Source organism: Apteryx rowi, unplaced genomic scaffold (assembly GCF_003343035.1).
Source record: "Apteryx rowi isolate R43461 unplaced genomic scaffold, aptRow1 scaffold_88, whole genome shotgun sequence".
NCBI classification, from domain to species: domain Eukaryota; kingdom Metazoa; phylum Chordata; class Aves; order Apterygiformes; family Apterygidae; genus Apteryx; species Apteryx rowi.
The window spans coordinates 1,624,481-1,639,819 of NW_020451182.1; the positions used below are offsets into that span (position 1 = coordinate 1,624,481).

The 15,339-nt window shown below is 36.1% G+C and overlaps 1 protein-coding gene across 2 annotated transcripts in view; it reads left to right on the forward strand.

The window, feature by feature from the left end:
• Nucleotides 1-15,339, forward strand: part of SLC25A21 (solute carrier family 25 member 21) — a 159,947-nt gene that overhangs the window by 79,690 nt on the left and 64,918 nt on the right. For both annotated transcript variants that reach the window (XM_026090850.1, XM_026090849.1), the window contains exon 3: nucleotides 9,835-9,918. In XM_026090850.1, the coding sequence (XP_025946635.1) occupies nucleotides 9,835-9,918 (84 nt within the window). The remainder of the gene's footprint in view (nucleotides 1-9,834; nucleotides 9,919-15,339) is intronic.

Sequence of the window (15,339 nt, forward strand, 5' to 3'; positions counted from 1 at the left end):
AAGTTAAGGGTTTTAAATGCAGAGGATTTACCTATACTTTTCAGTAGAGAAAGTCTGGCTATATCCGTTCCAGTGTTTCAAAAATCTCAGCTGCAATATCTTAATGCAGTTGTCCTCCTTTTATAATATAGAAGGCATAATAAAATAGAAGGCATAGAAGATTGTGTGAACACTTAAAACTAACACTTCTTTCAGTAACTTACAATTTGCTTTTGGCAGTCTTCCACTGAAAATGAATTTACATTTCTGTATTTTACCATTTTATTCCTTTGGGAGAGAAAATATTTTCAGGTATCTTTACTACTTTAACTGTAGGAGCAAGTTTAATGTGTATTTCATTGTGGTTTGCAAATTTTGGTGTTAAATCATTATAATACCCCAAAAAAACAGAATATATCAAGGTCTGATGGGATCGATCTCATCAAAGAATGTAAAATGCTAATGAATACTGTAAAGCATTGTGATTTCTCATTGAATAGCAGCTCCAACAGCCTCCCTAAAAACCTTCCTACAAGCAAGCTGCAGATAATTACTCATTTGAAGCCTTCCTGTGACTTATCAGATATATGTTTTGTTTTAAAAAGCTACATGAAGATTTGCCTTTATATCTTTTCAAAGTAGTGGAGATAGCCTTATTCTTTATAGGCAGCAAAATTATTCACCTAATATGGTAATATTGATATCATAAAAGTTTTAACCGACAGATGAACTATTTCATATTTACATTTAAATTATTCAAAGGCTTTACTTTGCAAAGACTCAGTAAATGATTTGTACAAGTCACTAATATCACAGGACACAAGGACAGCTCTACTGGATTAGACTCGAGGTCCGTCAGTGCAGCAGGGAGAGATCAATAGAGGATACATGTTTTTGTAATAGAAGTTAAAGTAAGGTAAGGAACTGGACAGTTTTTGTGCAGGCACATGATCCAGACAGAAATCAGCCAAACTAAATGCTCATTTTTTCTTCTGAATCAAAGTGGTTACTGGGACTATTTTGTAGTGTAATCTGACTTCTTGTGAAATCTCTTCTAGTCACTAGTTTATATGCCTCATCATTTTTTCTGTTGTTTCCTTATAAGCTGCTTTGAAGGAAAACATACAAGACTTCATACAAAACTAATGAAAACTGGAGTTCTTGTTTTGATTATTAGGCTGTGAGGGGATACACATATATAAAATCATAAAAATAAGTCCATGACCTCTGACAATACAAAATTATTCCTTATGCTGCCATTTTTGGTGATTTGACCCGTTTAGATAATGGGTAAAAACATTCATAGTTTTTTTTGGGGGGTGGTATTTTTATCTAGGAAATAGAGATTAGGAGAGGTTTCAGAAATATGGCATCACTGGAAAAAAAAACACATCAATTTTTTTACCGTTACTAGTTTCTGCAGATACTTTCACCAGTATAGCTAAGTTCTTTTTATACAAGAAGATGCACACAAAAAACACAGGCAGTGTTTAAGTGTAGCTGTTGTTTTTACAGTCATACATCATAGCTGATCTTACATTCGAGGACATTGCGTGGTGCTTCAAATGTAACTATCTTGGACCCTTTAAGATGATCAATGTCATCTTAAGTTGTGTGCAGAAGTTGTATGCAGACAGCTAAAGTAACGTTTCAAGGACAAAATTATACTTTCAGCAGTGGGGAGATAGGCAGAGCTGTTGCTGTTTTGGCAGAACTTCTAGATAGGCTTTGAGTACAGAAGAAGATTACAGTAATTTCTGAAAAATATGTGCTGTTTCCAGGTCCATACCTGAGAGGAGTGACTGGTACTTAGCAGAGAGCTGTGGCAGCTCAAAGCTCTGGGAATCCGGAAAAATAAGAGCGTAATAGAATTTTGAGGCTAGGAGTTAAAGTTAGGAAAAGCTTGGTGTACCCGCTCTGAGCGTCACTCCATAGTTTCTCCTTGCTAAGAAACATGCAAGATTCTCAGATAAGACTTTTATTTGCACGTATGATATAATGAACTTGGAAATAAACCAGTAATGAGGCCTTGATCCTCCACTGTCAAGGTGTCTAGACTGTTTGCACTTTCAGTGCATGCAGGTTTAGGCTCACTATCCAGAGGTTTTTCTGCTCTATCAGCACTGAGTATTGACAGTATTTTCAGTGTTTTAATCCCTAAGAAAAAAGCAGACTTGCACAACATCATAGCTAACAGTTTGCATGACATTTCTCTGACCAGCTTTTAATGCAGAATGAAAGAATGGTGGTGTTCACTAAATCATATTTTGGTTTTGAAACTCCCACACACACACATCTGTGGAATTAGACTGTTGAAAATATGGTTTGAACTTAGTTTCTGCTGTATTTCATTCTCAGGAAAGCATTAAAGTATTTGTATGTGACTGCTGTAACTACTTATTCTTGTTAATTATTAGCACAATTACTGAAGCAGATTTCCATGGAACAGTTACATGGATTAATTTGACCTGCTTCTGGTTTGCTAAATAATCTCTTCTAAAATTGAGTTTAAAAGAGCATTTCTTTCTGCTATTGTAGCTATTGTATATTGTCCAGTGTATGTAATGGAAAAGTTACTGCAGTGTCAGGAGAAAAAGATAGAATTGTTCATTTGTAGCTGTCAAAGCACAGCTTTTGTTTCTGACATGCTTTACCACACACTAGTATATATAGTAGTGCTGCTTGCTTTGTTCCACAGATATTTTTGATGGAATGATAGGCTTCTTAGCTTGAATATAGAAGTACAAGATAGAGGAAAGTCATTTCTAAAACTAACAGGAAGTATAGGAAAGATGAAGAACTTTTCTGATCAGTGTACTCCTGCCCGTTCTGAGAACGAGACTCACTCATATTCAGAGAACAGGCCAAGAGTACCAGTGAACCACCTGAGCCATTTTGTGGTGTTTAGGCCTTTGCTGTTTCTCCATGAAAAGTTGCAGTTCATTCAGAGAAAGTGTTTTCAAAAAACTGTGTGCTCAGAGTAAGGCACACCTGGGAAGTTCTCATCCTTCAAGCTGAAAGCAAAACGGACTGATGGAGCTGGCCCTTAGCTATTGGCAACTGAATGTAAAACATAATAGTCCTGGGAAGGGAAAGCTTTATCCAGATCTTTCCACTATCAAGTCAGTGACTAACCATGTGCTTCCTCTGGTGCCTTGTCAAAAAGGAAAAAAAATCTTTTTGTTTTGTAGATGTGTCCTCAGCACAAAGCTTAGAAAGTTTTTAGCAGAATGGCTCCTGAGGAATAAGGTGGAGGAACACTGAGCTTGCAAACCTATCAGATTTTAGATCATATGTTTTATGACAGCTTACATGGATTCGTTTAGGTACCCTAAAGGGAGATGGCAACTGAAGATGATCTTATTGGATTCGAATTTTGATCAGAACAGCCACTCCGTTCCATCTAAGTTCTGCATTAAGCCCTGAAAGACCTTTAAGTCCTTTTTTGATCTAGCCCTAATTTTTACTGTAAATGTACTCCTAATGCAAATGTAGGTAAGTGTTTGCTTCTTTCTCATCCAGTAAGTAGTCTGTTTCTCCTGCCCTACTTATATTCTGTAGCAGTTTCTGAAAATTTTCTTTTACCAAAGTCCAAACTGGTGGATAATCTATTAGTTAACTGTGGAAAGGAATGGATTGGGATTGGAATGAGATGGAGTTCAGGTGTGGAATGGGCAAATTTATGAGTTGCAGTGTTTGAGAAATAATTTGGTAAATGTGAGAATTCGTCTTGAACTCTGCTACAAGTATTTATAGTATTTTTTATTTGACCCTCATATCTGATAGTTGATGTTCTAACTCACATAAAAGTCAACTCTGTAATCAGAGGATTTTGAGATTTTAGAGGAACTTTATAATTATTTCTATTATTACTATTTCTTTCTTCTTCTTCAAAAAAGAAGAAGTCATAAAAGTAAACAAAAATAAAAAAGTCCAAAAGTCATAAAAGTAAATAAAAAGCATCATAAATTCCAATGAAGTGAATAAAATTTTAGTTTAGATGAATGTTGAAATATTTCTTTACCCATGATCCTGATTTATTACTTGTGAAGTAAATAATAAACTGTATGAAAACGGATAATAAATACTGTGGTAAGATAGAGGCAAGTCTCTGTCTACTATGCAGGATGATTGAAATAAATTCTGTTCTTTGCCTGTTTACTATAATGTAACTATTTTATTGTATTCTTATATGTTTTTTGTAGTTAAATAATCATCATAGCAATACTATAATACTTAAAATATGACCCCTGCGCTAGCATAATTTATATCTTTGGTTTAAATAAGTAGGATTTTTGTTTTTGAAATCCAATATTCAATTCTTCAACAGCTTATGTGATTTACTGTTAAAATAAATGGCAGAATTATACTCTCAATTTAGTTATTATCCTGTAAGTAACATAAGCAACTCAAAGAACTTAAGCCAAAAAGTGAAATAAATTGTATTATCAAAGTCCATTTTGTAGTACCAAACTTTGCATGAAATCTAAGCATCACTAGATAGCACTAACAAGTAGCACCTGAATAAATGTTTAAGTTAGCAAATTGAAATCTTTAAAAATTGTAATGTGCTTCTGCTTGATTATAAACATGTGAACTGTTAATATATATATATTTATATATAGCTTCAGACTAAATATTTTCAATATACTTTCAAAGGAGTAGGTAGGAATAGGCTTTGAAAGGCTAGTAGGAGTAACTGCTCTTGGGTGTGACTGGAATCATGGGAATTATTGAAAGTGTAAGGTGGCTATAAATGTTGTTTTCAGCTTTCATAAAGCTGCACATACGTTTAAAAGTTGTTTTAAAAATAACATTGCACAGATAATTTTGTTGCTGTGCCACATGACTGTCCTCCTCTCAGTTATATCTTCTAAACATCTCAATATGAAATTATTTGCTTTGGTATTGCATAATTCCCAATCATAGAAGGAAATGTCAGGAGCTTTATTCAAAATAGTCTAGAATATATGATAAAGTGATACTCCTAATATGACATATGAAGAGATTAGAAGTTAAATAAGCAAAATGCAACCAAGACTTCCGCTCATTGGCAAACATTGTGACAGGGTCTGACGGCCGATTATCTGAAACGATATTTTTCTTTCCTTCTGAACTTTGTGGTTTAGGAACTAGTCAGCAGCGCAGTATAAAAGCACCAAGAAATTCTGGCATTTACAAATGAAGGTATGGCCTTTGTAAACCTACTGACAAAAATTTGGTGAGCTCTAGTCTTCTCCACGCCACCTTGTGACTGTTCTGCATGGCTGGGATTTAACTGCTCACTATCTACCTGAAAATAATAGTTTGTTCCTTTTAGGTTTTAAGGTAACTAAAATTTTCAACATGAATGTAAGACCTTTATCCAGCCCTGAGCAGTAAAAAAAAGGGGGAGGATTGTTAGGTAACATTGTGATGAACAGACTTTGAACACTAAATACCCAGGTATCGTAGTGACAGACATCCACAAGACAAATTTGATGGGCTGTTCAGCAAGCATGTACAAAAAAATTAACAACTGATAGAGGTGGATAGAAAAAATATGTCTCTTTTTCCAGAAAGCAACAATTTTCCTCATCCAATTGTGTTAGAAAAGACTTGCAATAGGAAGGGAGGACAGGAAAGTATCCTGTGGACTGAGGAATTTTATAAAACTTGGAATAAAATACTGTCTGTTATAAAATGAAGAAGAGTTGTAAATCAGGCATTGGAAACAGATATGGGTGTTCGTGCAGAGAAGAATCATTGCTTCACATTATGACATACCACTTGCTAAATGGAAGGTGGCTCAGAGAAATGATTCTGCCTTGTGGAATTTCAGGCTGAGCCCATTTAGAGTTTTTGATCAAGGACTGTGCTAACCATAAAAATGCCCTCTCTCATGCTATCAAAATAAGAATAATTGCAGTTTAATTGTTACACAAGTAGTAGTTACAGTGCTGATTAATATGGGTAAGTTAAAGTATTTTCATGGTTTTAGATCATGAACAGTTTTCAACATAGAGTTTTCATTTTGAACAGGCCCCAAAACCTCAAATGTTTTTACATGATTCTCACCGTTTGAGATCCTAACCCTGTGTCTTCTGGCTTGAACAAGGAAGGAGACTGATATTCTCTTTTTAGACAATATTGGGACACTTTTGCATCAAACAGAGCCCCAGCAAAGGCAGAGTTCAGTCAAAGGGGGCAAATATGACCAAGACCTGCTGATTGCTGCTAAGATCCAGAAAGGGAGGTAGCGAGGTCCCCAGTGGTGGAGGGAGCTGGAGGTGGGAGCAGCAAGGAGGAGCCGGGGGAGCAGGCAAAGACACCAGGGACGCAAGGGAGGTCCCATGTGCGAAGAGGTACGCTGGGGACCAAAATGCCTCCTCGTACATCTGTGAGCAAGCCCGAGGTGGGAGTACTTAATACCACAGACTGGAAAGCCAAGAAGCAGGAAAATGAGAGGGGAAAATATGACAGAAGAAGAAAGTTAGCTGATGATCATTTTTAGAGTGATAAAGCTAGAGCTGTCAGTAAATGTATACCGTGTTGGAGTGTCCAGTGGCTGTCGATGCTCACTGTATGCTGGTAATAAGTTGTTGGGCATTTGGCCCAGTCCGGCAAAGGCCTGTCTGCCTGCATGTCCTTTCAGCATCTTTCCGACCACTGAGCGCACATTTTGCTTTTCAGATTTCAAAATGATAAATTAGATCAGAAATTAACACTCTGATTGCATTTATAGGAGAATTTATCTTTTTCTGTTCTAGCAAAACTAATAACATACAAGACAGGCATCCTGCTTTCAAAAAAACATGAAATTCACTGCTTATTATAATGCTTTTAGAAAGAAATGGATTTAAAGTATAGCAAGCAGTTATGTGTTCCCCAATTGTGTTCATTCCTCTAAACAATCATTAAAAACAGGCCAGGTTGTTTCTGAAATGAATGTTCTCACGTTTCGTTATTGTTAAGATTACTAATGCAGGTGGCTGCTGCTGCTGCCTCCAGTAAAACAAACAAATATCTTTTCAGCTCTTCCTCGAGCTTCTTATAACAAGTGCTAGTGATCAGTTAGCTAGTTCATTAAAAAGTTACACATGATTTTACTGAGGCAAGCAATTCTGATTCAAAGAACCCAATTCGCAGATTTAGGCTGAAGCACATAATTGGCAAGTATTTTAGGATCGCTATTAAAGCTATAAAAAAGATTTACTAGGGAAGGAATGGATCCAAAAACCCTAAAGGAAGGAATATGTTATTTGTGAGGCTCAGTGTAACAAACAGACTTATTTAATACTAAAATCTTATCTACTTCAAAACAAAAAACTGAAATAAATGTAAACATCTTTTAACTTCTTCAGCAAGATGTTATCCTTGTCTCTTCACCTGATACAAATAAACTGCATATTGTATTATTGCATTTCTTTTGCTATGATTTTTATTATTACTATCAAAGATGTATTTTTATTAAATCATTTAAATATAATTTAGAAGTGAGTACAGTATAACTGTAAAGCAAAATTATATAAGGTATTTTCTCCATATTTTGAGATGCACAGTGAATGTGTGATTAAAGCCTCAGCCTTGCACAGTTATGCATGTGCAGTTCAGTTGAGAAACACACACACACACACACACACACACACACTAGTAGGATATGCTTGAGCATTTGGAGGGTGAAGAGAAGGAGGGTGCATTATTCAATATATGTTTTAGAAATAATTATTCTTTGTTTACAAGCGTTTACAGGCGGGCCAAATGTTGAAGCTTGAGAGAAAGGGTTTGGGCTAAGACAGCTTCACTTTTGAAATGCTTGAAAAAGGTTGTGTGCTAGTGAAGTTTTGCAAGATTTTGTTAAACAAATGAAATCTATTTTTATTTTTAAACTGAAAGGTATAAATAATCAAGTCCTAAATATATGAAAATTAGTATAAATTCTACTTTCTGTTGTTCCTTTGCTTGCTTGATTATTATAATGTAAAAGCTTCTGAAGCTGATATTACTGTTGGACTTTGTGTGATGGCATTGAGGTATTTTCAACTATTAGCCTTCCCAAGGGTTCTTTTCAGACAAAATGTTATGCATCAGCTCTTATTTGAGTGTAAGCCTATTGTATAGCATTCTCTCCTTTGCCAACTTGGCAGCAAGTTCTTTTGCTAATAAAAGAGGTTACCCCAGATAGAGATCCCAGATGTGCCTGAACTACTTTTATTAGGACTATGGAGGGGTTCAGTGTTTCCTTCTAACTGTTTTCAAAAAAGGTGTGGGCTTGCCTTCATAATTGCCCAAAGAATTGTATTACATCACTGGAAATTTTTTCCTCAAAGTGAATAAAATGTTAGATGTGTTAGCACAGAACACAGTTTAGGAAATACTGATAGTCAAAATGATGAATGTCTTTTGCCAGAATACAAACCTTGATTTGATCCTACAGAGCTCTGTTGAGAAAGAGGAGAAAACTGCTTTTTAACATTAAGTTGAAATATCTTAGTTCATGGCGTATTAATGAGATTCAGTATAGTAAACAGAATAAGAAACAGTAGATGTTTGTAAGAACACTAATGGTTAGGACCTCTTGAAAACAAATTTAGAGTATATAAGAAACCATGTATACAAAACTGAAGATATTTGTTTTGTCCTGTGCCTGTGATGTACAACATACTTGATTATAATGTCAGTTATTCTTTGAAGCTATTGAACACTTTTTGCTGCACAGAACTATTACTGTACTTAGTGATAAAGCCAACTTGTTGACTGCCTCATACCCAGCTCTTTTAGACTGAAATTGCTAACATCAATATTCTATTGTTTTGGATTCTAAATAGTAATAAGCACAGTTGTAAAAAAAATATATTCCTAAAAATGTATTCAAAATTCTGTTGATGAAGACCTTTTTCATACTATTTAGTTGAGTGCGTTGGCTGCAGTTTTAAAAATAATAGTATTATGAAAGAATACATGTAAGTATTTAATGATAACTTTCCCTACTGTGTACAGCACAGTGAATGACTTAGGTCTGTAATGCAAATTGGTGGAAGAAAATGCTGATTCTTTGTTCATATTAATTAACAAAAAATCCCTACCAACTAAAAGCCTTACTGCTCTCCAACCAGATTTTCTTTATTTTTACTGGAAGAAGTAGTAAAATCTAACCGGGATACTTAGCAAATTAATATAGTAGATTAAACTTACTGTGTCTGTCCATGTATGCAGTCTTCAGTCATAATCTTGATTTTCCTTTTAAGGCTACCAGCATCCTGTTGAAACATCTTTTTTGTTGTCAGGGAAATGAATATGGGAATTACTATGCAATGAATAGGGAAAAAGAGATTTTAATTAAAATAATTCACTGCTTTGTTAAACTGTTCTTCTTATTATTAAGTTATGAAAATGAATGCTGCTCTAATTTCCAGTAATGTCTCTGGTTGATTTTTATCGTAATTGCATCAGATACAAAAAGTAAGAAACTACACAGTGGATTCAATTCATAATGAAACACACAGCAGTATTCCGTTTCAGATTTTCAAAACCAGGGTTTGATTCAAAGACTCCCATTAATTTCAATGGGCTTTGGATAAGGCACAGGGTTAACAGCTTATTTTTCAAACAACTAGAAAGAGGTGTAAATGTCAAAGGTGATAGCTATACTGTGAGTTCCATAAACTACAAAAAAAGTTACTACTAAAGCTCTATTTTTCCTTAGTTTAATAGCTTCTATGAAAATAGTGTTAATAAGTATATCAGGAACAGTATATAATAATGAATAAGATACGTAAAAAATTTTAATACTTCTTTTATATAATAATCAGAAAGTTAAAAGTGAGTTAAAATCCTTAACTTCTCATGCTGTGATCTAAATTGTATTTTTTTTAGGTTCCAAATTCAAAGAGGGAAAACTGATCCAACCAGTTACAAGAGCCTGGGGGACTGTTTTAGGACTATTTTCCAGAGAGAAGGGTAAGAGTATATGTTTTTTAAATTGTCAATTTTATGTGACCTTTTTTAATCACCCAATTTTCCAGACATTAGATCCTCTCTATATTCCTCCCTTTTTGCAATTGCCAGAATTTGGCAAACATTTAGTTTTACATAATAAGCACAGTCTTAGCATTACTTACACTCACAATATGATATTTTGCTATTAGGATGTGTTTACAGACCATAATGTACAGCTGTGTAGAGATACTTGAGCAAGGTCTGCAAGCTTATGTATTGGGAGCAGGATGGCCACATTAGCATAGTACAGTATTGTGTCTTGTTTTCTGGGTTTTTTGAACTAGCTCAGTCTAAGGCATGATCAGTCAGTAAAGTATTTGTTTCCAAGCTCTGATGAATTGACATTACCAGTTAGGTAGACGATGTTTCCAAGACTTGTTTGAGCCACAACTTTTCAGTTTGACAGAATACAAAAGATCTTCAGGATTTATGGTGCTGAGCCACCTGAATCATACCAGATTTGGAAGGTAGCATTGCTCTGAGTTTGAGCTCCTCTAAGGGACTTGGGCTCTGATCCAGAAAGGCATTTAAATACACGCTTAATTTTATGAGCAGTCCAGTTGAAGCCAGTGAATGTAATGGGACTGCTCACATGCTTAAAGTTAAGCCTGTTATCCACAGGAGCTCTTCAAAGCTTGCCTTTAATCAAGGTAACTCTAATTAGTAAATCCCAGTTTTATGTAGCTGGCAGGCTTTCCATGAGAACTTTGAAAATACAATAACAACCTGTTTTTACATCCATATATAGATCAAAATGGAATTGTGCTTATATATAGTGGCATAGATAACACGTATGGAGGCAGCATAGCTGCAGCGGGGCACCAACCTCAGAAATGTCCACATGCTGTGCTGGAAAGGCAGAGGTGAGATTAGCAGTGAAAATGAAGAACTAGACCCATTTTGTTTCCTGCAGTAAGGTTTAGCTAAACTACACTTCTACGTAAGTGCATAGATATAGAACTACAAGTTTTCAATTGCTAAAGTAAAGAAAGGTGTAGAAATATTTCACTAAGGTAATGAGAAAGTAAGTCCTCACATTTGCTATTATCACTGCCTTTCAGTTTTGAGGAAAAACTCGTGCTGTGCATTATACTACAAGGCACTGAACACGTTAAAAGCTGAAAAGACTTGGCCAAAAGGATGGCTTGTAACTTCAAGGGGGTTTCAAAGTTGAGTATGTTCATTTTTATTGCTTCTCAAAAAAGACTATGTTTTCTCAATAGAAAACTATTAATATTTATAATCATGTCAATCCAATTATTTTTAATACAAAACTAGTTTCAATATTTGAGTCAGTGAGCGTAAAAAGTCTATTTATCTAATCCAAACTCACTAATATTTTTGTTTGGTTGAATTAGTCACGGAATGTAAAATTAAGTATGTGCAGAAATATCAGGAGAAGGAGCCTAAATTAAAAGACTTTCAAAGTTAATCGATTTTAGGGTCTTATTTTATTAACTATGTGATTATATTGTGTAAGTAGATATTTGTACAACCCACATGTATAAAATAGTGGTAGGACACTGCCAACTGCAATGTAATATACAAACTATAGTTCCCTTGCTACTATTTTGGGGGGAAAGAAAACAAGTACTTTATATTTCAATTGTATTACATGTTGTACTTTTCAAATGGTTTTCAGAGACATAGTTATTATTTATTATATGGATTTGGCTCCATTATTATTTTCCCAGTGTTTGGAAGTGTGCTACATAACAAGCATAAACTCTTTAAATGTGTAGAGACAATGGTCTGAGTGCAGGGGTCATCAGTGCATGAGGTTCAGAAGGAAGATGAGGGTTTTTTTCTTCAGAATGTTTGTGCCCTGACACTGGTATCAAGCCGGGATATTTCTGATAATTATGAGTATCAAGGCATGACCCTGTAAGCAGTAGCAGAAGATGATTGTGTGAAATTGTTATAGACTTAGATCACCACTTACCAGTGGATTGCACTGAATATTTGTTGGATTAGAGGTAATAGATAGTTTTACTTGCCTATTGCAAAAGCTGTCTGTGCTGATCTGAACAAAAGGCAAATGCTATGAGTACCTCTTTTTTCCAGAAAGTTAGACAGAGACAGAAGGTCACATTATAACAGTAATGAAGTAGTAAGCACAAGGCAAAAAGGATGAGAATCTCAGACATAAGTAAGCATAGACAACCAGCTCTCTAAGAGCCAGAATCTTAAACTTTGGCTAAAAATAAACAACAATAATCAACTAATCCTGAAAAATCTGTCTGACTCCATGAATCTTGCATTCCCATCTGCACGAGCTGTTCAGTTTCTGAAGCTTGGTGATTGTGACACTTGTGAGGGAAGTGAGAGAGGTGATTGTGAAATCTTTAAGTTAGTGGAAACCTTGAACCCAGATCCCCCTCTCCTTGGATGACCACAGAAATGTCATGCCAAAGAGAGCCAAGAAAGGGCTTCAGACTCTAGATACCAAGCAAACCAAAGCAATTTATGAGAAGTCCAGATTCAGGTGTGTAAATTTGATAGAAAGGTTAAAAAAAAAAAATTCATTCATGCCGCATGTTTATTTTGTATTGGTTAGTCCCAAGCACCTTCCACCCCCTCCAGTGTGTGGCACTTTTAGATGATTTTCAGAGGTATCTATTTCTGTGTACACTGACTATATAAAAAGCCTAGACACCTATCTCCAGCGCTCAGAATTCCTTACTAGCACATGCAATTTTACACTGAGTTGATTACAAAGCAAGCTAATGAAATAAGGGAACATAGTGGAAAAACAAATGTTACTAATGGCCTGCTCCTGAAAATGTTTACATCTGGGAATAGTGCTTTTGCTCATTTGTACTTACATTTTCAACAGTAACTACTGTGAGCTAGAAAGTCAGAGCCCAGTTCAGGCAAGTGAGACACTTTCTAATGTCTCAGTTTTTTGACCCTGTTCAGTTTATGTTAAGAGTAAGTTTGAAAGATCAACCTAGGAAGGACTTATCATTTTTATGAATATGATGCATCTCATTCACTGCAGTGCCTTGTACTGAAAATTGACCAGTATTGTGTTACTATAGTATCACAGTAGCAAGGTGTGATGGTTTCACGGAAAGCTACTTCATCACAAATACTAGTCAGGATGTCTTTAACCATCATTCTGCTTTTCTCCCCATTATAATGAAGAGGACAAAGATAATATTTCTAGTCTAGCCACTGTCAGAATGCTGTCCCTTTCAAAGAATCTCAGGGTTCCTCCTRTGTTCACAAACTACTGGAAATTTCTAAAACAAAAAACAGACATTAAAAAAAAAAAAAAAGCTCCTTTCCCCCAAATGCCAAATATTGAATGGCTCTTTAGGTGGAAATAAATTTTCTCCACAGGGAATTAAAATCTTCAAAGAAGGATCCATCCCTTGAACTCTTTTGTTGTCTTACAAGAAAATGGGAGCCACAAAACATAAAATTTAATTGAGACTGACTAAAGGAAGGCTCTGTCTAACAAAGCATTAAAGGTCACATAGCTTTCTATTAAAGGAAAGCAGGAGTATTAACTTCAGGGCTTTTGCAAACTTCTGTTGGAGTCTTCCAATCACGGCCTATTGTATGGGGGCTGCAGCTCCGTGGATCCTCTCATGTGGTGAACAACCTCTGTTTAGCTGTATTTGCTAGGAGCTTGCATCTGAATTTCTCTGGTTTTGCTTATGAGATGGTGCATATATTGACAGATCTTTGACAACAGGGGTAAAACCACCAGGAGTATATCTGTTTATTGAGGAGTGACAGCTTAATAGCCAACATAAAATAATCTGATGTTTATTGGGGAAAATGTTTGGATAGAGGATTAGCTGAAACCATTGAATAGAGAAAACTTTTCATTCTTTTTAGATCCTACAAATAAGAGCTTAGATTATGTTAAATGACCAGTTTTTGTATCAGTCATCTTTGCTGCATTTGTATTCACTCACTTTTGCTTTGATAATGACTTAGGTTTATATATGAAAAGTAAGAATAAACCAACAGTCTAGCTGAATGTATATGTTGCATTTATATTAAAGACACATGGTGCTGTGTCTCACATTAAGAATGGAAAATTGTGCCCATCTGCACTGTCTTAATTTGGAGTTAAAGCTTTAAAATGATGAATGCTATTATTTTGGGTCTGTAAACAACTTCATTCTTATAAACTTAGATTTTCATGGGCTTATAATTTTACCAGTAAATGTTCTGGGTTACAGCTGGCCTTTCTGGTAGGCTCCTGGTCAAGAAGCCTGTTAATTTCATTGGTTGGTTAGTTTGTCTGAAGCAGAAAAAGCTAGTAGTCTCCCGGTTTCCAGTTTTATAAGTCAATACTTAAATAAATTACAGTTTAAAGTGCTCTTACCCTTTCTTACAACTAGATGGTCCTACGAAAGTACAAAATGCAATTGTCACTGATCATTTGAGACTTCATTACTTCTACCTAATTATTTGATTGTTTGTGTTGAATTTGGTTTGAGAAGGAACAATTACCTTCATGTTTGCACAGTCCAATAGCTTTATAACTAATTCTGTTGTTCTCAGCCTCACCATGCCACCCTCTTGTACCTGTAAGTGTCTGCATGACCACACACCTTTTCTTTTTAATAAGCAGCACCATGACTCATACATTAGTGGGACTGGGCTCTAAAGCTGCACAAAACTTGTCAGCTATGGGTGGAGTAGGTGGGAGAACAGCCAAAGCTAAGTAGGAGCTGGATGAATGCTGCGTTGTCAGCAAACACACAGAAGCTGGAGGGTTCCTGGCGTTCGTGGGATTCAGCAGTCACTCATCAATTAAGAAATCTGCCAGTAGTCTGCTTTGTCCTGCCTTGGTCCCTTGGCTGTTTGTAGCAGTAACAAGTGCTTGAGAGACTACCCCGGTGCTCTTGAGGCCAGCCCTCTAGCTGGCTGTGGGCGATTCTCTCTGCTGCTTCCAATCGCTCACATCCAGCAGGAGGACCAGCAGGTCAGGAAAGACCACTTGCAGGATTGCCAGCCCTGCAGGCAAGCACCGACCTCTGGCAGTCACCAGCAGTTGTCCCCGCYCATTCCTGGGGCCCAGCTGAATGTGTGCTCTTCCAGCTGGGCTGAGGAAACCTATCAAAAGGCTGCCAAATAAGTGTTATATGAGATGCAAAAACTTGGCTACCCTTTGCATGAATCCTTCAATGAAACTGCTGACCAGGCCAGTGTGACATGGTCAGTTATGCCAAGAATCTCTTTCCCAACTAGCAGTTACAAAGTGGAGATTCATTTCCACTTATTGGAGGCCTAAATTTCTGTAATATTGAAAGACCATACTTTGGGCTCTGACTCCAGTGCTCTGAAGCAAACAGAAGTGATAGATTAAGATGTTATTTCCCCCCATTTATCTGCCCCAGTCCTCAGGTTCTTGTTAGC